This window comes from Rhinolophus ferrumequinum, chromosome 2, assembly GCF_004115265.2.
Source record: "Rhinolophus ferrumequinum isolate MPI-CBG mRhiFer1 chromosome 2, mRhiFer1_v1.p, whole genome shotgun sequence".
NCBI classification, from domain to species: domain Eukaryota; kingdom Metazoa; phylum Chordata; class Mammalia; order Chiroptera; family Rhinolophidae; genus Rhinolophus; species Rhinolophus ferrumequinum.
This window is the reverse complement of record NC_046285.1, coordinates 51,644,287-51,666,441: the sequence shown is the minus strand read 5'-3', so window position 1 is coordinate 51,666,441 and position 22,155 is coordinate 51,644,287. Positions and strand designations below refer to the sequence as shown.

The following is a 22,155-nucleotide window of genomic DNA, read 5'->3' as shown; positions in this document are numbered from 1 at the left end:
AGTTGTCACACTCAGATTAATTTCTCCTCGAAGAGAAGCAAGGCAATTATGGGTGTACACATGGTGAGTAACTCATTACTGGCAGAGACTATTGATATTTTAAGGAGTATTATTTACCTAAAATGCTCAGTGACACTGTTAGATGATTATATTTAATTAGACTATTAACTCAATATACGGCTTAGTTCTTTCTCAGTTAAATGGAGAGCTCCACCTCCAGCCAGTTTGGTTCATTGCGGCAGGTATCTCACAAGTGCTGGTACCACTGTTGGGAAAGGGTGCGGGGCACTTTTGTGGCCCTCCACCTTGCCTCCTGCTTTTCTGTCCTGATCACAGCTCTTTGAAACTTGAAAGGGCAGTGCGGCACATGGAGAAGTCAGGAGGGCATCACATTGGATGCAGCTCAGCTCCAGGTCCAGTTGCTGTTGCTAGTAGTTGCAGGGGACGCAGCCCACCATCCCTGCGGGAGTCGAGGAATCGAACTGGCAACCTTGTGGTTGAGAGCCCACTGGCCCATGTGGGAATCGAACCGGCAGCCTTCGGAGTTAGGAGCTTGGAGCTCTAACCGCCTGAGCTACCAGGCCGGCCCTGGATGCCTGTTTTTTGACTCAGAAGTGTTCAGACCTGCTGAATTGCTCATTTCTAATTAGACTCTGGAGTAGAAGTACTTCACAGCTTTGTCATTTTTGACGCAGGCAGCCCTTTAAGATCCTGTCCCTCAGAGAACTTTAAGCTGAGAATTTCTCTAATTTCAAAGTCAGCAGCCAGGACCTTGGAAGGAGGGAAGAGGTTTAAGGTGGGGATGAGAATGGCTTTGCTGGACTCTCACCTAGTTCAGCTGGCCCTACCTCCTGGGAGTCTCTGGTGCATCCTGCCTGTCTCTGAGAGCTTATTAGTGAGCCCCTGGAGGGCAGGGCAACTGGGAAATAAAAGGAGCAAAACCTCAAATTGAACAAACCAATTCCTCGTTAGCAGTCTTGGGAAAGGTCTGATGAGAACCAGGCCTGGAAGGTGGACTGAGATGCCCCTTTCTTGAAATTCTAGAGATAAGCTTTGTAGCCTCCTGCCCCCAACCCCAGCCATTCCTGGGTCTTATCTTTTCAGAGTCTTTTCATTTCTACAAGCTCCTCCTTCTCCTTCGGCCACTGGCTTGGGCCACAGCTTGCTTCCTGTTCAGAGCCTGCATCCCCATCCTGAGTCAGGGCCTTTTGAGATGACCTGCCTTTGCATGTCCTGAGCCCCCAGTTGGAGCTGCCCTAGAGGGCAGTCCTCACAGCCAGTACCTGGGGGCCTGGTCCTTGCTCGTCTCCCTGACACCCCCTCCTCTGCAGCACTGGCACAGAGGGCTGGGCCAAGATGCCAAGGGCGGGAGGGGAGGGCTTCTGGAGGAGTCTCAGGTTTTTGACTTGGGTGACTGGGAAGGAGAGAGAAGGGAGGGGATACAGGATGGGAGGGGCTGAAGGAAACATCCCTGAGGAAAATGGCTAATGAGGGAGCCGATAGACAATAGTAAAAGAAAGAGGAATGATACTAAAAGTAATTATGCTCCTTTTTATTTAATTGAGATTTTTCTCTTTTTTTCAATTAATAGTATATTGTTTACTGGAGATGCTTGGGAAGGAAGGCCCCATTGTTCAAAATACCTCTTCCAGGGGCCTGAGAATCTATCAGTTGAGACTCCATTTTTGGGTCTTGAAGGCTTTTTGGTCTTTGGGGCTCTTTTATGAAAAGCTAATATGCCTCCAGAGCCACAGTCACCTCTGAACAAAGGCCAGTGAACATGCACCAAACTTCCCTGGCCATTCACCGCTCTGCCCACTTACTCTTCTCCTGCCCCTTACCCTCCCCCCTGCCCCCATCCCTGTTCACAGGCTCTAGGCCATAGTGCAGCTCTCTGGGACCACAGCTATTCCCACACATGCTGAGCTTTTTCACATCTAAGGGACATAATTTGTGCTGTTGCCTGTGTGTGGTGTTCCCTTCCTCATCTCTGCCTGGCCGAATTCTGCTTAAATATTACCTATGTAGTATTCCTACCAAAAATGTTTAACCTGGATCCAATCATGAGGAAATAATCAGACAAACCCAGATTTTTGGATGTTTTACAAAACAACTAGCCTGGACTCATGAAACTGTCAATGTCGTGAAAGAAACCCACCCCCCTAAAAGGGCACAGTGCTGTTCTACATTAAGGGAAACTAAAGACACCTGACAACTAAATAGAAATCATGATTCTTGGTTGACATCTTTATTTAGGGAAAAAAACTATAAAACTGTAAAGGACATACTTTGGACAATTGAAGGAATTTGAGTGTAGATTACTTAGATCATATTATTGTTCTCAATGTTAAATTTCTTGAACGTGACAATTGTATAAGGTTCTGTAGGAAAATCACCCTGTTCTTTTGAGATACTTGCTGAAATATTTGGGAGTGATGTGTCATGATATCTGCAACAAAGTTTCAAATCACTCAGCAAAGTGTGTATGCGTATGTGTATATATATATATATATATAGAGAGAGAGAGAGAGAGAGAAAGCAAATGTGACAGTTAACAATTCATGAATCTAGATTATGGCTTTATGGGGGTTCTTTATACTCTTCCTTCATCTTTTCTGTAAGTTTAAACTGCTTCAAAATAAAAATTTGGAGGAAAAATATCTTATCTATTATTGAATCTGAGTTTGAAGGCAGTCACCTCCTCCATGAAGCCTGTTGTTTAGCCTCAACCTGAAGGAATATCTCCCTCTCCCATCCTCCCAGACCCTATGGTTTTGCCTGTTACATCATCTGGACCCAGCTGCCCTGGAGTGGAATAAACTGCAGTTGTGTCTGTCCCTTTCCCTGGGCTGTGAACACCTGGGAGGCAGTGGCCGCAGAGACATCAGGGGATGGAGAGGGTGAAAAGCAAGCCCCGCTGTGTCCCAGCTTGGCCTGGGACCAACCCTCCTCCCTCTGACCTGTGCTCCAGGCCCCTGATTAAGGGCCCTTCCTACTCCTGTTGGGTCGTGCCTCCCAGGCAGAAAGACAGACCAATTCCAAAGCAGAAGAATCTATTTCAGTGTAGCTTCAGGGTCCAATCAGGGTAGCAGACTACTCTAGTGGGTGTATTTGTTCGGGTTCTCCTGAGGAACAGAACCAATGGGATGTGCATGGATGGAGAGAGAGAGAGAGAGAGAGAGAGAGAGAGAGATGTATTTTGAAGAATGGCTTACAGGATTGTAGCAGCTTTGCAAATCCAAAATCTGCAGTGTAGGTGGTCAAGGTAGAGACTCAGGGAAGAGCTGCAGTTCAAGTCCAAAGGTGGTCTGCTGGCAGAATTCCCTCTCCTTCTGGGGAGGTCAGTCTTTTTCTACTAAGGCCTTCAATTGGTTGGATGAGGCCCACCCGCATCATGGGGCTATTCTGCTTTACTCCAAGTCCACCAATTTAAATGTTAATCACATTCAAAACACCCTCACAGAAACATTCAGAATAATGTTTGACTAAATATCTGTGCACTGTGGCCTAACCAAGTTGACTTGTAAAATTAACCATCGTAGTCCGCTCCCGGTCACCCTGGCATCCATACACATCACTTAACCACACTTAATCTCCAAATAAAGACAATAATAAGGTCATGGTTCCACCTAAAATGATCCACTATCCTGTGGACAACTGAAAATGCTCTAACCGTTTCCCCAGAAGAGGAGGCAAAGTCCCTGTGATGTGTACTCTTCTTGGTATCCCGTAACTTCAATAATCTGATGTAAAGTTAACAATATTACAATATATATGGTATAAAGTCAAAACATCTTATGTTACATGATAAGGGGATACAAAAGGAAAGAAAATGAAGACAACACACACACACACACCCCAAAATAAGGAAGACATACTCATGACAATTAGAATCCTTGTTTCTGTAACTGATTACATGGCTATCTCTGGTATTTATAATTACCTTTTCCCACTGCCCTTTCCATGTTCCCTTTGCCCTCAGCTGGTCATGGATCTTTCCCTGGTGGGGTGACCCTAACCTTCATCCAATGAAGGGTCTAGGCCATTAGTAGTTCTACCTAACTTTGGTGGTTGTAATTTTCCATTGACTTGAATCACAGAGCACGGTAATACTAAGAGACAACCTAAGGGAGCTCCTGTATTCCAGATCTACTCCTCCTTACCTCCATTGTGACGTTCAAGGAGTATGTTTTGGCACCGTCTTCTTGCAGCTGAGCCTTTCCAAAGCCACTTGACTTTCCAAAGCCACTTGGAAATTTTTCTCAGGTCCTCATTCTGCGTCATACTTAGGGTCCTCTCTGCATATTTCTCATTCTGTTTAGGTCAGTTACTGTGCTTATTTATGCCCACACATACCTGGCAGGGAGACTCAAGATGAAGTTGGTTGAAGCTAACCTTTGGCATCATTTTTTCTCATGTGTCCCGAAGCAGCGGCACCTACCCTTGATCTTCTGCTTGTTAGAGGACCAAACTCACAGACATTTTAAGCTTAAAACAAACAGTTACAAAGCTGAACTTTGCCTCCATGACAAACACACAAGCATCCAGAACTCCAAATATTGTATTCTATCATTAGTTAGCTTTGCTTATCATATGAGTGTGAGAATATCCCTTCCCAGCTAAAGGCAAGCATTGAAATAAAAGCCGGGAAGAGGTCTCCAGGGGTGTCTTTTATATCCTACCAACTGAGAATCAAGAGAATTCCAAGTGTATCCGGCTTGTAACTTGCTTGGAGAGGATCCCGTGTGCTGATAGTACTAAGGGAGACTTGTCACACAGACCGCAGACAGGAGACGGCTAAGGTGAGAGAATGCTGACTGTGAGAACCACTATCAGCAGGAGGAAAACCTTCTAGTCTTAGGAAGTGCCTGGTGTGAAGGAGGCGTGGGTTGGGGAGAAGCAAATAGGTCCTTGGAACCCGCAGCAGCTTTGCATTCAATTTCCCCTCTGAAATAGTAGGTTCTGTCCCTGGGAGCAGTAAGCAGAAAATATAAACAATACACATTCATTGGGAAAAAAACTGATGAAATATTCATCTAAATAAGCATATGGTTTTGTATCCTGGTTTTTAAAACTGTTTATTGTAATATATTAAATATTTATGGAAATAGTGGAATTTGAAGTTCAGAAAATTCAATCATATCGAAGGGTTGATCATCTTGTCTCATATTTTTGTCTTTTAAAGTTTATATGAATTAGAGCCTAGAATTACTTTTCCTAATTGAAGGCATCAGATCTGGGCATCTGTAGTTGTCCTCAGTGAAAGAAGTTTCCATGTCACAAAGTAATTCCAGCTTCTGTTAGGTTACTTACAAAAACAATGCCCGACTGGTTATAAAAATATTTTGTACTCCAAATAGCCTTATCAGTGGGGACTTTTATCCTTTTTTTCCCAAGGCCCTTGCCTTGGGACAACCTTAGGACAGTTGGTTTAAAAAGCCTTTTTAATAGGATAGACTTGGGTGGGATCTGTCTCTGCCACTTCCTACCTGTGTTGCTGTGGGCAAGTTATTTGTCCTCTCTAAGCCTCAACATCCTCAGCTGCAAAATGGGGATAATCTTGGGCTACTTTTAGCACTGTTGCAGAGACTAACTGCAATAACGCACACAAGGCACTTGACATAGTCTGGTACATAGCGATCAGTCACTCACCAACTACCAAGTTGTATTTCTGAAGACGGACCTGCACTAGGTCCCTGCATTGCATTCCAAGAACAAAGCACAGTGCCTGGGATGTAATAAGGGCTCAAACCCGTAAACTGAAGGAAGGAGGGAAGTTTTATGGGTTGCTGTAGCTTGGGGTGGGATGGACAGAGGTGGGGACACAGTTGTTTTTTTCATCTCCTCATACGCTTTTCAAAGATCCCAATTACCTCAAAAGAACTTTGCTTAAATTTCCAGTGTATAATTTCCAACTCTGTGGCTTCATCATTTTAATTAAATCTGTTAGAGTGAAGAGACAGAAAGGGGTGTGGGGGTGTGGGTGCTGATACTGCCCCTCTTTTTCCCTTAAGGTCCCAGCACTTGTTTTCGTTGCTCATTCACTACAGGGAAAACTTTGGGCCTCCAGTTCTCATTTGCAGAATTCAGTATTACAGTCATGTTACGAACAAGGGCTCTTTTTAACACGCTAGATTCTGAGCACCACAGCTTTGTTTTAGAATACATTGGGATTTTTCTTTCCTTCATTGTCAATTATAGAAAAAGCCATTTAATACTTCTAAAATTCTGCAGGTTAAGGGTAAGGTTTCCACACAATAATTTTTTTTTTTTTAAGAAAATTCAATTACACCAAGACAAACAGAAGAACCTGTGGCTTTGGATAGTAGATGGTGTTATTATTCTCTAACCCCAGCAGAACTGAGCACAGAGCGCTGCACACGAGGCTTCTGGAGGGTTTCGAGGTGGCTGGCTCAGCGCAGGATTTCACCTGCACCATCTGGCATTCAGCGCTTAACACAGGGCAGAGAAGACCAGGGGCATTCAGAGAGGGGGCAGGGAAGATGAGGTAATTACTAGCTTGAGCTGGCACTCAAGACAGGTGTGAGCTGGAAGGCAATTAGGAGCTGACACAGGGGACAGGAGCAAATACTGTGGCTCTCTGGGCAGGGGGATCTTCTGAGGGTGTTTCATCCCAACTGAGTCATTTAGGAGGCGACCTCTTACGAATCCTGTCCTGAACCATCACCAGAACTCCCACTACTCTGACATGTCCCTTTTTCAGAAGACTTACAGACTTCTGATGGTTCATTTAGTTTCTGCACATATCTTATTTCCCTCCTTGAAGGAAGGGAATAAGGGCTCATTCCCTCCAGCACCTACGTAGTTTGGTAATTAATGAGATGAAATGTGCTAAGTACCGCACAGGAATTGCTTTTATGGGGGGTGAGGAGGAGAGTAGGAAGGAGACAGAATCTTGGTACAGGCTATGTTGGGAGCGACTTGGGTCCCGCACAGTTTCTGCTTCCATGTTCAGCCCCAGAGCTGAATCTTCCCAGTGTCAAAGTCAGCAGCCAGGACCTTGGAAAGAGGGCAGAGGTTTAAAGTGGGGCTGAGAATGGCTTTGTTGGACTCTCTCCTAGTCCAGCCCTTCAGCTGGCCCTGTCTCTTGGGAGTCTCTGGTGCATCCTGCCTGTCTCTTAGAGCTTATTAGTGAGCCCGTGGAGGGCAGGGCAACTGGGAAATAAAAGGAGCAAAACCTCAAATTGAACAAATCAATTCCTCAGCAGTCTTGGGAAAGATCTGGTGAGAACAAGTCCTGGAAGGTGAGCCAAGATGCCTCTTTTGGGGTAACTATTGGCTTAATCTTGTCCCTCCCCTCATGCCGTCGCCCGCCCCCCCAAAAAAAACCCCACAAAAAACGAAAAATGGAGTCTGAGCAAGGACTTGTGTACAGGTAGTTTATTTTGTGAATGAATCCCAAGGAACAGGAGTGGAGGACTGGGAAGAGTCAAGCAAGCAAGGAGGAAAGACAGGCAATTCAAGGGTGCAATACTGAGTGGACCAAGTTGTCGCTACTATGGGCACCCAGGGCTCTATTATCTTAGGAGCTGTACAGAATGTACCTTGGAATTGCCCACCGGAAGAATGGAGAGCGGAGCATTTCTCCACCAGCTCCTGTTTGCCTTGGTTAAAGGTTGTCCCATGAGGTGTTACTTCCTTTACACTTCCAGGTTTATGCACCTGTCACAATGGCAGGGGGTTTCTACAGGGGTCCCAGACTGCAGTGGCACATAAGCCCTGAGGCAGCAAGATACCAGGTGCAGCTGAGGCAAGATGCTCTTGGATTATGCCGTATGTAGCTGGTTGCCACAGCATAGCTGGTATAAAAAGAAGGGCTGGGAAGATGTGAGGTCAGCCACAGGAGGAGTCTGATACAACCTCAGACAGGTCAGACCTTGTTTTCCTGTCTGCCATAAACAGAGCTATGTTTCCATTGACTTCTCAGTCCAAAGTTAAGATCTATGGTTTTCCTAGGTGGAAATATTCTTTTAATTAACTGCTTTTCTGGGAATGCATAACCCTCAAAGTGTGACGTGGTGACCCAATGTAGTGATTCATTGTTATGGTTGTGGCATGATGTACGTGGAGACTCCTCTGAAACACAGCACTGCAGCAAGTACTCTGGCTTGAGTCTGTCTGTGAAATGGGTACAGAAAACCAAGTGCATCATCCCTTCATGATTCTTTCACTCTTCAAGGCTCTATGTGCCAGGAGCTGGGGTAAGGAAGACACTGTCTCAGCCTCAGTAAGTTCACGGAATGGAGCTGGCAGGTTTCTTTAAAGCCCCACCAGGATAGTACCTCTTTTCCATTTTCATTTGCTCGGTCCCTTTCCAATCAGTCTTTTTTCTGTATTCGACCTAAACTAATTTGCGGGGACAGTTTCCTTTTCTTAGTCTGTTTATTATTCTAGAAATGGCGGTGGCAGCCTGATCTGTGCCACTGTCCTCTGATGTTCTATTGTTGAATCTCTGGGAAGCTGTGCTAATTATTTTTAAAGACGCCTAGGAGCAAAATTTTAAATATATTTCATCTGCTCAAAAGACACTTAAAAACTAACTGATCAACCCTAGTGACCTCCAAAGACAGCAAATATGCATAGGAGCTGGAAGGAACCTCGTCTTCACCAGGGTTTCCTTACTTCCTGAAGCAGCACCTTCTTTCCCCGCGGGCTCCTGGAGGGAGAAGGCGGTGAGATCTGCGCCGGGTTTAGGACCGAGATGGGCAGGCAGCAGGGGGAGCCTAGCGCGAACAGGCAGCTGGATGCCTAACGATTGAGGGGCAAGCTCTGCTGGAACAGGGCCAGACCAGATGCCCCAGCGCCAAGGAGGTGGCGCGGGAGCACTCCCCGCCCCGGCGACGCCAGCCGTCGGGCCCCGCCCGTCCGGTCCAGCCCTAACACTGGCACGCAAGGTGTCTAGGCGCGTCCGGTAGCCGAGGCCGCGAGAGTGCCAACCGGTAGAGGGGTTTCGTGGAGAAAAGGGCGGCAGCGCCCCCACTCGGTCGGCCAGTCCAGGAGCGCGGGTACCTGTAAAGCGCCGGATTAAGGCGAGCGCGCCAGCTGAGCCCTCTGCAACCGGGGCCCCCTGACCATTTGGTTTGGGGTAAGAGGAGTGGTGCTCGTCTCTACAGCTGGGGTGGGATGCGTCGGCGCCCTCTGCTCAGTTTGGGTTGGCCTTGCGCGGTCCTTTAGCTGGGTCGCCCGGATGCGGGTGGGAAAAGGGGCACAGAGTCTGGCAGGACGGGCCCTGCGGCCGCCGTGGAGTAAAGGTAGGAAGATGGATCGATCCCGCCCAGACCTATCTCAGCGGTAGATGGGCCTCACCCGCCGCCCTCCCTGGCCTTGTATCCGCGCTGTGGGAGCCCGGCCTGGCGTTTATTATTCGGAATAAGGTGCTCTGCAGGAGGAGGCCCAGGTTGAACACGCGGCCCCGAGATTCCCAGGTACAAACCTCCGGACTCATACTTCCCTGCTGCGACATTTTACAGAAGGAGACCCTGTCCCCAAGAGGATAGGAACAGGCCAAAGTCAGGGGCCCAGCCTGGACCGAAGCCAGTAGTCCTGCCTTCCAGCTCGGGGCTCTTGGGCATTGCTCCATTCTCCACCGTATCTCCTCTGTTCTGCCCGGCACCCGTCCTCATCCTCCCATGTCCTCCAGGAGGCTCTATTCTCGCGGATTTGGGAAGTACTCGCTCCCCTCCTGCTGCGGCTTCAGGAAAGATGCTGGACAGCGGTCAGGCCGCCGGTCCAGCTGCCTTGAGCACTAGCCGAACCGGCCTCAGGACTGGGGGAGGAGGAGGTACCAAACAAGGTGAAGGCGCCGCGGGGGTAGGCTGGGTACCCTGGGGGGGTGGTGGGCCCGGGTCGGCCAGGGCCGGGAGCCAAGGGGGCGCACCAGCGCTAGGACTCTGGGGCTTTGTCTGGGCGGTGCCGCCTCAGCCAATGGGAATGCGGCTCGGGCCGAGCCCCCGCGGCTCCCAGCCTCCCGCTGGCGGGAAGGGAAGACGGCCTTGAGATTGGCTGCGCCGCACGACGTGCCGCGGCGGCGCCTGCGCATCTTGGGCGTTCGGCTCTTCGAGCGTTAGATGACGAGGGCTCAAGACTGCATAGTCCCGTCTGTCTGCGCGCCTTGGTTGCGCTTCCCCCGGGCGGTCGCCTCGGGGCCGCGCCTTGGTGGGGGAGGGCTGGTCTCTGCGCGCGTCGTTGAGCTCGGCGCGTTTTTTTCCATCCAGTTAGCCAAAATCTGAAAATAGCTGATGCAGAGTCACAGTCTATCCGTGCGAGCGGTTGCAGAGCACATATTTCCTTGTGGAGGGCCGCCTGCAAGCCTCCTGCTGCCGGGATCCTTTATGACGCAGCAAATGTCCTACTTTCTAGGACATTTGGAGCCGGGCCCTGCACAGGGCATGTACCCCTGGCAGGCGAGGAAGCTGACCTTTTGAAAGTTTGTGGTTTTCATATGCTCCCTCAATACACGTTTATAGAGCACCTTCTTCCTGTCAGGTACCAGAGTAGATATTTTGGAGGTCTTATAAGTCAATGATTCAACATGTGGGTCCTATCTTTGGGGGCTTCACAATCCAGGTGGGGATTGGTGGTTAGGTGAGGGCTGTGAATGGCTGTAAACAGAAATACCTCTAATACTCCCCTCCCTAGGTAAGAGCTATTATAGAGGCACAGAAGGAAAGCATGAAATGGGAATGCAGGGAGATTGATTTTTTAAATTAATTTTATTTATTTTTGTCAATTACAGTTGACCTTCAATATTATTTTATATTAGTTTCAGGTGTATAGCAGAGTGGTTAGACATTTAGTTTACAAAGTGATCCCTGGGATTTGTCTAGCACCCATCTAGCACTACACATAGTTATTACATTTACATTATTATTGACTATATTACCTATACTGTACTTTATATCCCTGTGACTATTTTGTAACTACCAATCTGTACTTCCTAATCCCTTCCCCTTTTTCACCTAGTCCCCTAACCAACCAGTTTGTCGTTTGTATCTATGAGTCTGTTTCTGTTTTGTTTGTTCTTTCACTCTGTTCTTTAGATTCCACATATAAGTGAGATCATATGTCATTTGTCTTTGACTTACTTCACTTAGCATAATACTCTGTAGGTCAATCCCTGTTGTCGCGAATGGTAAGATTTCATTCTTTTTTTTTTTTATGACTGAGTAATAGTCCATTGTATAAATGTACCACTTCTTTATCCAATCGTCTATTGATGGGCACTTAAGTTGCTTCCATATCTTGGCTATTGTAAATAAAGCTGAAGTGAACGTAGGGGTGCATATATCTTTTCAAATTAATGTTTTGGATTTCTTTGGATAAATACCCAGGAGTGGAATTGTTGGGTCATAAAGTAGTTCTAATTTTAATTTTTTGAGTAACCTCCATACTCTTTTCCATAGTGGCTGCACCAATTTGCAATCCCAACAACAGTGCAGGAGGGTTCCCTTTTCTCCACATCCTCGCCACTTGTTTGTTGATTTATTGATGATAGCCATTCTGACAGGTGTGAGGTGATATCTATCTCATTGTGGTTTTAATTTGCATTTCTCTGATGATTAGTGATGTTGAGTATCTTTTCATTGGTCTATTGGCTGTCTGTTTGGTCTCCCTGGAGAAATATTCAGGTTCTCTGCCCATTTTTTAGTTGGATTGTTTGTTTTTTTTGGTGTTGAGTTGTTTGAGTTCTTTATAAATGTTGGATATTAACCCCTTATCAGATGTATCATTGGCGAATATCCTCTCCCATTCAGTAGGGTGTCTTTTCGTTTTGTTGATTGTTTCCTTTGTTGTGCAAAACCTTTTTAGTTTGATGTAGTTCCATTTGTTTATTTTTTCTTTTGTTTCCCTTGCCCTAGAAGATAGATCAGAAAAAAATATCACTAAGAACAATGTCAGAGAGTTTACTGACTGTGTTTTCTTCTAGGAGTTTTATGGTTTTGGGTTTTACATTTAAGTCTTTAATCCATTTTGAATTTATTCTTGTATATGGTGTAAAAGGCAGTCCAGTTTCATTTTTTTTGCCTGTATCTGTCCAGTTTTGTCAGCACCATTTTTTAAAGACTGTCTTTACCCCATTGTATGTTCTTGCCTCCTTTGTCATGGATTAAATGACCGCATAGATGTGGGTTTATTTCTGGGCTCTCTATTCTGTTCTATTGATCCATGTGCCTGTCTTTATGTTAGTACCATGAGATTTTGATTATTATAGCCTCTAGTATAGTTTGATATCAAATAGCGTGATGTCTCCAGTTTTGTTCTTCTTTCTCAAGATAGCCATGGCTATTCTGTGTCTTTTGTGGTTCCATATAAATTTTAGGATTATTTGTTCTAATTCTGTGAAAAATGCCATTGATATTTTGATAGGGATTGTATTGAATCTATAGATTACTTTGAGTAGTATGGACATTTTAATGGTGTTAATTCTTCCTATCCATGAGCATGGTATATACTTCTATTTATTTGTATCTTTTTTAATTTCTTTTCTTCAATGTCTTATAATTTTCTGAGTGCAGGTCGTCTACCTTCTTGGTTATATTTATTCCTAGGTATTTTATTTTTTTGATGCAATTGTAAATGGAATTGTTTTCTTAATTTCTCTTTCCGATAGTTGTTATTGGTGTATAAAAATGCAACTGATTTCTGAATATTAATTTTGTATCCTGCTACTTTACTGAATTCATTTATCAGTTCTAATAGTTTTTTGGTGGAATTTTTTAGGATTCTCTATATACAGTGTCATGTTATCTGCAAATAATGACAGTTTTACTTCTTCCTTTCCAGTTTAGATGCCTTTTATTTCTTTTTCTTGTCTGTTTCCTGTGGCTAGGACTTCCAGCACTATGTTGAATAAAAGTGGACATCCTTGTCTTGTTTCTGATCTTAAGGAGAATGCTTTTAGCTTTTTTGAATATGATGTTAGCTGTGGGTTTGTCATATGTGGCCTGTATTATGTTGAGTTATGTTCCCTCTATTCCCACTTTGCTGAGAGTTTTTATCATAAATGATTTGGATGCTGGATTTTTGTCAAATGCTTTTTCTCCATCTATTGATATGATCCTATGATTTTTATTTTTCATTTTGTTTATGTGATCTATCACATTACTGATTTGTGGATATTGAACCAACCTTGCATCCCAGGAATAAATCCCACTTGATCATCGTGTATGATATTTTAAATATATTGCAGAATTCAGTTTGCTAATATTTTGTTGAGGATTTTTGCATCTATGTTCATTAGAGATCTCAGCCTATAATTACCTTGTTTTTTAATATCTGTCTGGTTTTGGAATCAGCGTAATGCTTGCCTCATAGAATGAGCTTGGGAGCCTTCTCTACTCTTGGATTTTTTGGAATAGTTTGAAAAGGATAGGTATTAATTCTTCTTTGAATGTTTGGTAAAATTCACCTGTGAAGCCATCTGGTCGAGGACTTTTGTTTGTTGGGAGTGTTTTTGATTACTGATTCTATTTCATTAGTTGTAATTGGTCTGTTCAGATTTTCTGTTTCTTCTTGATTCTGTCTTGGAAGATTGTATGTCTCTAGGAATTTATCCATTTCTTCCAGATTATCCAATTTGTTGGCATGTAATTGTTCATAGTATTTTCTTATAATCCTTTGTATTTCTGTGGTGTCAGTTGTCACTGCTCCTTTTTCACTTCTGATTATATTTATTTGAGTCCTCTTTTTTCCTTTTTGAGTCTGGTTAAAGGTTTATCAACTTTGTTTATCTTTTCAAAGAACCAGCTCTTGGTTTCATTTATTTATTTATTTTTTTAGACTCTATTTCATTTATTTCCATTCTGATATTTATTTCCTTACTTCTACTCACTGTGGGCTTTGTTTTATGTTCTTTTTCTAGTTCCTTTAGGTATAAGGTTAGATTGTTTATTTGAGATTTTTTTTGAGGTAGGCCTGTGTTGCTGAATTTCCCTCTTAGGACTGCTTTCGCTGTGTCACATAGCTTTGAGGTCGTTGTATTGTTATTTTCATTTGTCTCAAGATATCTTTAGATTTCTTCCTAGACTCATTGTTAACCCATTCATTGTTTAGTAGCATGTTATTTAGCCTGCATGTATTTGTGTGTTTTTCAGTGTTTTTTTTTCTTGTAGTTGAATTCTAATTTCATACTGTTGTGGTCAGAGAAGACACTTGATATGATTTGAATCTTCTTAAATTTATTGAGACTTATTTTGTGGCCTAACATGTGTTCCATACTGGAAAATGTTTCATGTGCACTTGAAAAGAACATATATTGTGCTGCTTTGGGGTGAAATCCTTTCAAAATATCAATTAAATCCATCTGGTCTACTGTGTCATTTAAGGCCGCTGTTTCCTTGTTGATTTTCTGTCTGGAAGTTCTATTCATTGATGTCAATGGGGTGTTACAGTCCCCTACTACTGTGATTGTAGTACTGTCGATCTTTCGCTTTATGTGGGTCAATATTTGCTTTATATATTTATGTACTCCTATGTTGGGTGCGTAAGTATTTACAAGGGTTATATCCTCTTGAGAATATTCTTCTCTGTCTTTTATTATAGGCTTTGTTTAAATGTCCATTTTTTCTGATATAAGTATTGCTACCTAGCTTTTTGTTGTTGTTTCCATTTGCATGAAATCTCTTTTTTCATCCTTTTATTTTTAGTCTGTGTGTGTGTTTTGATCTGAAGTGAGTCTCTTGTAGGCAGCATATGTATGGGTCTTGTTTTCTTATCCATCCTGCTACCCTGTGTCTTTTGATTGGATCATTTGATCTATTTACATTTAAAATGATTATTGATAGGTACATAGTTATTGCCATTTTATTATTCATATTTATTCCCCCCCACCCCCTGGCTTCTTCTTCTTAAAGAAGTCCTTTCAACATTTCTTATAATACTGGTTTGGTGGTGATGAACTCCTTTCTCTTTTTCCTCTCTGGGACAGAGATTGATTTTTTATTTAGGGGATCAGGAAATGTATTTTGGAAGAGGTGTTATTTGAATCAGTTGGGTCTTGGTCAGATGATGATGTCAGATTTGGTATAGGACTAGTAAGGTACACAAATTGGTAAGTACAGGGCTTGTTGAGCGTTGGTGTAACAAATGTTATAATGGATAGATGTGAAAAGTATCATTGGAGATAGGATTTGGAGGGACCGGGTGAGGATGCCCAGCTTGTAGGCTTTGATTTGAAATGTGGTAAGCACTTATGCGTAGAATGGCTCCTTAATCGGTCAGTTGGACTAATGTCATTTTTTATGTCTGCACCAAAATCTTAAAAATATCTTTGATTCTTCCTTCTTTTATTCACATCCTACATTTAATTTGTCCATAAATAATTGTGGGCTCTACCTTCAAAACATAGCCGTATATTGTGCCCCTGGATTACTGCCGTAGCTTCTAAATGGTCTTTCTGCTTCTGCCCTTGTCCATCCTCAGTCTATTCTTAACCTACTGAGAGTTATTGTATTAAAATATATGTCTGACTATGGTATTCTTCAGATGAAAGCATTTTTGATTCATTCGAATATTAAGTGCCTACTGTGTATAGGGCACTGTTACGTATTGGGGATACAATGGTGAACAAAACAAAAACCTCCGCTCTCAGAGCTTACATTCTGATGGGACTGAAAGACAGCAAATAAGATAAATAAGTACAATATGCATAATATTATGATGTAAGTTTCCAAGGAGGGGGAAAGATGGAAGTAGGGAAGGGGGATAGAAAATATCAGGGGTGGCCACAGAATGTCTTACTGAGTAAACATGTGAGTAAAAGACTGAAGTGAGAGGATGAGCCCTGTGGATAGTGAGGCGAAGAATGTTCCAGGTAGAGGGGAAAGTAAGGGCAAAGCCCCGAAGCAGGAACTTGCCTGTCATGTTCCAAGGACAGCAGGAAGGCTGCTGTCACCGAGGTGCCACAGACAAGGCAGGGATGAGGTCAGAGAGGCCATGGGGCTCAGATCATGGAGGGCCTTGTAGGAAATCTACAGTGATTTTGGCTTTTACTCTGAGCAAGAATTTGGTGCAGGGGAGACGTAATCCAATTTATATTTCAGAGGATCACACAGGCAGTGCTGAGCAGTGTCTGAAGAGGGGTGTGGAAGAGGGAGCCTCGTTGGAGGCTATTGCAATAATCCAGGCAAGAACTGATGAAGACTCAGACACAGACAACAGCAGAGGATCCTAGATACATTGTGAAGGTGGAGTCAGAATTTGCTGACAACTTGGCTGTTGAGTTTTCGAGAAAGACAAGAGTCAAGAATGGGGAGTATTTAGAGGAGCAGAGACTCAGGGCCATAGCACAAGCTCAGTTTTGGACAGGTTACATTTGAGATACCTATTCAGCATTCAAGGGGAGATGTTGGATGGGCATTTGGATACGTAAGTTTGGAGTTCAGAAGAGAAGGCTGGTTGGAGATAAATATTTTGGAGTTGGCAGAACGTTAATCATATTTAAAGCTATAAGAGCTCATCATGGTGGTGAGAAGAGACCAAGAACGGAGCCCTGAGACTCCGTTGTTTAATGGTTTGACCTGAATTTAGTAGGCAAGCCCTGTTCACCCAGGGAAGGAATGCCTGCTTAATCTGACACTTGTAATTATGGCTATTTTGGCAGCTCTGGTGACACTTTCTCTTGGGGAGGGAGAGATGAGGAGCAGAGAGGGGGAGGCCCATCTTTCTGTTGTCATTACAAGTTCTACAACATGATGTTCTCAGAATAAGGGGGAAGCTTAAGGATAAATAATGATTTGCAGAAAGAACCTGCTTTCAGGGTGTTTTAGCCAATATTGTTTTGGCTGGAAGTCATAGAAACTTTAAGCTTGCTTAAATTGCATGGAGAATAAATACATTGCATGCTGTATAGAGCTGGAGAACAGGAGGGCAGAGGGGCCTCAATAGCAGATCTGCCTGAGGAGGCTCTGTGGTTGTTTTTTCCTCTCTCCACCTTCACCTCTGCTCCTTTCTGCAGGCGTGCCTGACTCTTCTCTGCAGACTGGCTTTCTCCATCTCTCTGGCTTTAGGCCCAATGTAGCATAGCTGCCTGCTCCCCACTCCAGCAGCCGGATCACATGTCCCTGCCCCACAGAAGCTGAGTTGCGTTCTTTCTCAATGCCAGGGGACAGAGTGATAGGTTCATTTTGGGTCATGTGTCTCTCCCTGACCCAGTCCTCTATGGTGGTGGTGGTAGGAGGTCTCACTGTCCAACTTCAGCTGCAGGTGCCAAATTGTGTGGGTGAGAGGCAGGTCCAATAAGACAGGAATCAGGTGAGCAGGACAGATACCCAAAAGATGACCACTGCTGAGAGTGTGACGTGTTCCCTGAGGAGAAGTGGCCACCAACCAAGTCTAATCGGATGACTGGATTGTTCCTCAGGCTAATCCAAGTGTCTGCGTTAGGTTTGCCTTCACTGAGCTGGGCTACAAAGTTATATCCTTGGCTTTTATTGAAGGTGTCTGTTAAACACAGATATATGAGCGTTACCTCTACTCTTAGGATCCAGTGGTGGTGAGAACATTGTCTATTATATCATTTGATGTTCCTATATAATGTGTTTAGACTTTTGTTCCAGAATACTTATTTCTCTAAGGAATGACAAGCATCTTTTTTTTTTTTTTTAATTTATTGGGGTTACAATTGTTAGTAAAGTTACATAGATTTCAGGTGTACAATTCTGTATTACATCATCTATAAATCCCATTGTGTGTTCACCACCCAGAGTCAGTTCTCCTTCCATCACCATATATTTGATCCCCTCACCCTCATCTCCCACCCCCCTACAAGCATCTTTTTTGAACAAGGGCTTTAAAACTTGTTAGGTTGCCCTTTTGCATGACCTTAAGGAAACCCCCATTAACCGTGCAGTTAGCATGTATAGCTGAGCTGAGCTGGAACTTTTAGGCAAGATTATACTAAGCAATCAGAAGGGAAATAGCCAAAGGATATATACATCTATCTGGTGAGGGATCTCAAACTCAAATGCCTGTAGTGTCCAGGCAGTTAAGTAAGGTGATCTGGGTAGGCTTAAGATCGTAAGTGCCAACTGTTTGTATTGAGTTCAAGCATTTAGCTGTCTCATTACATTGCCTTTTAAAACACTAGGCTGGCCAAACAAAATAGCCAAGTAGAATACAGCCTGCCGGTGGTCAGACCTTGGAGTCTCACACAGCTTGCTGATCTTAAGCTCCTCAGTGTCTGGGGTCCCTACGTAGGATGGTTCCCTACTGACACCAAGCTTGTCTTCCCCAGTGGGACAGGGCCTTCCTCTCCCACTTGGTAGTGCCAGGGCCCATCCAGACTTCATGTCCAGGAACATGTGACTTTTCTTTCCTGCCTACGGCCGACTCTGTGTTCATGTTTCTTGCTGATGCCCGACCTCTTCCGAGGAATGTCTGCCTCTTGCAGACCCTGTCCCACAGGAATGCAACCAGCTATATACTCTGTAAGATAGTCCTGTCAGGATGCAGTAAGGGAGCCCAGCATCACGACGAGGATGCACGCACTGTTCCTTTGGAGAGGAGGTGCTTTCTACAGGTCACGTTTGGGTTTGAAAATGGAAAGGAGGTGCCCTTGAGAGCAGACCCAAGTGTTTTCAGTTTTAGAAAAGTTTCTCCCAGATGATAGATTGATATGTGAGCATCTTGATTTTGCAACAGTATCTTATAAATTTGGTCACTGGGAATTAAGCCCCCTGTCAGCTAACTGAGTTCAAGGCCAAGGAGACTGTCCCCAAGCGCCACAGGTGCTCTGCCTTTCTCCTTCAGCACCCACCTCCCACAACCATTTGTTTCTAAACCAAAAGGCAAGTGAGTGGCCTTTCAAGTTTGAGAACTTAATATTTACAGACACCAAAGCCCAGCACAAGGCATTAAGATGGCAAACAACCCTGAAGAGTGTGTGGGAACCCCACTGCCTATGGAGCATTGTGTTTGGAGTGAAAATAGCATCACGTTTAAGAAACTTGAAAAAGAGATGTACAATTCTACCATTCCGCATAAGAGACTGCCTTGTAAACAGTGCATTATCCGAGGGGCTGAGCTTTTACGCACTTTAAATTATCTAGATATGGCCGAGTCTAAGGAAAATGAAATGGAAAGCAGGCCTCCATTTGGAGATAGCGTTGAAGCCTTCTCTGCCACAGGCATCGAGTAGAAGGAATGGAAAGGGCTTTACTTACAGAAAACTGGATTGGAAATCACCCAGTGGTGGTGACCTCAGACTCCAGTCCTGGCGAGGGGAGGTGGAGATGTGTGATCGGCCAGCTGGTCAGTGCTTGGCTGGTTTTGGGGCACCCAGGTAAAGAATCTGAGTCTGGTATGCGCCTGCGCCTTCCATGAAGGGCCAATGGTGGGGGTGGGCTGCGAGCACACAGCTGATCCCACTCAGCAGAGACTCAGAGTGCCTCTTTGTGTCAGGCTCTTCTGGGCCTGGGGGATTCAGTGGTGAACAAGATGGCCTCGCCAAGCTTATGATCTAGAAGGGGAAGATAAAGTAATGAAACGATAATTTTGGATTGAAGAGTGACCTTACAGAAAGCAACCTCTGTGTGTTGCATGGGTGTTGGGGACAGCCTGTCAGCCATCTAGAGGGAGGAAGAGCAAGGGCCAGGGCCCTGAGGCAGGATGGAGCTGGGCATATACGAGAAGCTTTCGGAGGGTCAGTACGACCATAGTCAGCGAGCTCAGGGGAGGGCGGTGCCAGGCAGGCGTAGGAAGGGAGGCAGAGGCCACTCCAACAGGCATGGAAAGGAGGCGTTAGGCAATGATGTCACATAACCCGACTGGTATTATAAAAATCTTTGGGGCTGCTGTGCAGGGAATGGAGTATAACAAGTAGAGGGAGTGGAAGCAGGAGCCATCCAGAAAGATCACACGAGCCAAGAGATCCCCATTTGTTTTCTTTTCCCGAGGATTACACAGGATAAACCTCCACCTGCCTACTGCAGTGAGCTTGCAGTGTTTGCCTAGTTAATGAACTTATTGCAGAAGTATTGGCCCAGGCAGATGGTTATCGCTTCGATCTGGGTGACAGCAAAAGGGCAGGGGGGAGCTCCCTCCCAGGCAGAACCTGTGCTAATAAGAACAATATGACCAACCACAGGCAGGTGTGCAAAGGAGAGGCTGGACTGTTCCCCAGGAAAAGAACACCATCTCCTCCGGCTGCGGTTGCCTTCCTCAACTGCCTCCCAGGCTCCGCTTCCCTCTCTCAGACCAGGAGGAAGCATCATAACAGAATTAACCAGAACAAGAAGGCAGCAAGTGCACACACTGATCAACAGTTACTAATGCCCAAGTAGTCATGGTGCTGAGTTGCCTTTAGGTGAAACCGAGTGACACATGGCCTTGTTGTAATCAGGTTGACACAACCTTAAAAGGGGGGTAGGGGGGTGGGAGAGACTGTGTATGTTTATATTGATCACAGTGTGTCTCACTGTATAGCTTACGTCTCCATGCTGTAGTGAACTACTGCTGAGTTCAGCCTCAGAGCCAGACCTTGTGTTTGGTGGGGCTGGAGAGAAAAGTATAGAGCTGAGTCAGACGGTGCCTGGCATGGGGTTGGAAAAGCTGCCTGCAGAGGTCTGTGGGCAAATTGGGAATGAAGGCTGATGTCCTGAGTCCCTACAGATGGATGATTTGCTGAACATGGGGAACATAGACAAGAGGATGAGGTTCATGGAATTGGAATCCCTGAGAGGGTAGGTCCCCGAGTCCCCCAGTAGTTGCTACAAAACCTGGTTTGAGGATTACTGGTCTGGTCCAACCTCCTCATGCTGCAAATGGGTAATGATTCGTCTAGCGTTGCCTAATGAGTTGGTGGAATAGCCAGACCGGAATCCAGATTTCTAGACGTCTCAGCTTTATGACTCTTTCTTTCCATCACATGAGGCTGCAGCTTGAGCGGAAGTTGCTAGAGGGGACTGCCTGGTGCAATGACAGGATGTGGGCCAATCAGACAGAGCCCAGTGTGACTTTCACAGCCTGGAAGCAAAATGGCCATTCCTGCCTAAAGCCCTGAAGGCAACAAGGCAATGCTGAGAGTGCATTTTGTGTTTCAGGACCTGCCAGGAAGAAGCCGACCGTTTTACCTCGTGTGGCCACAATGCTGACTGCCCGCCTCTTCAGACCTCTGTCACAGCTCCAGGGGAAAACTCTGAGTTTCTCTGATAGAGAAAATGGAGTGAGGTAAGAAACTGAAGGGTGGAGGTGGCCTTGAGGGTCACTGTCTGGGAAAAACGTCTCCTTCACACATGGATGACGACGCAGGTGGTAACAGGCTTGACTCTCAGAGACGTCTCAGTACCCACGTCTACCAGCGAAGAAGATGCAGAGATGTCCTCAGAAGACGGAGACCTCCCAGAGCACACAGGGCACAGCAGAATATCTTTCATCAGATACATTTTTTTAACTTTTTATTGAAATAACTATACTTTATACAAAAGTTGCAAAAATAGTACAAGAGTTCCTGTATCCTCTTTATCTAACTTCCTCGAATGTTAACATCTTGCAAAACCTTAGTGCAATCATGAAAACCAGGAAATTGCCACTGATATAATATTAACTAACCTAAACACCTGATTCAAATTTTGCCAAGTGGCCCACTCATCGACCTTTTCCTGGTCCAGGATACAAACTTGGGGCCCACAGTGCATTTAGTTGTCATGTCTCCTTACTCTCTTCCTATTGAGGACAGTTCCTGAGTCTTTGTCATTCTTGACCATGACACTTGGGAAGAATGTTCTTCAGTATGGGTTTGTGTGAGGTCCCCGTGTTTAGATTCAGGTATGCACGTTTGCAAGAATACCAGCCGAGAGAGGTGGTGCCCTGTCAATGCATCCCATCAGGAGGCTCGGGATAAGATGTTGATGTATCTCATTACTTTGATCACCTTATGCCCTTTTCAAACCTTACACATGAAACCAGTGAACTAAAATACCCTGAGACTTCAGTGAACTGCTTGTGTGATTTAGAGAAAGCATTAAGTGAGTACAAATTAAACAAGCAGCTCTTCTTCATTGAGAGCTTCCAGGATTGCCTTTTCCAAAGGGGATTCGTGTGTTCTGCTACCTCATTTTCCTCTGTTGCAGCCAGAGCAAGGAATAAATAATGCCTTTTTCTTTTATATTTGAGAGGAGTGAAATTAAGTGTTAGGTA

At 44.8% G+C, this 22,155-nt stretch overlaps 1 protein-coding gene across 3 annotated transcripts in view; it reads left to right on the top strand.

The window, feature by feature from the left end:
- Nucleotides 1–8,333: 8,333 nt before the first annotated feature.
- Nucleotides 8,334–22,155, top strand: part of BDH1 (3-hydroxybutyrate dehydrogenase 1) — a 32,749-nt gene continuing 18,927 nt past the window's right edge. The window contains exons 1-2 of one of the 3 annotated variants that reach the window (XM_033132300.1): nt 8,334–9,106; nt 21,060–21,186. In XM_033132300.1, coding sequence (XP_032988191.1) covers nt 21,104–21,186 — 83 coding nt within the window. In that variant the 5' untranslated portion in view covers nt 8,334–9,106; nt 21,060–21,103. Of the gene's footprint in view, nt 9,107–9,128; nt 9,447–9,527; nt 9,815–21,059; nt 21,187–22,155 lie in introns of those variants that run through there. The other 2 variants (XM_033132310.1, XM_033132295.1) reach the window with 2 other exon arrangements.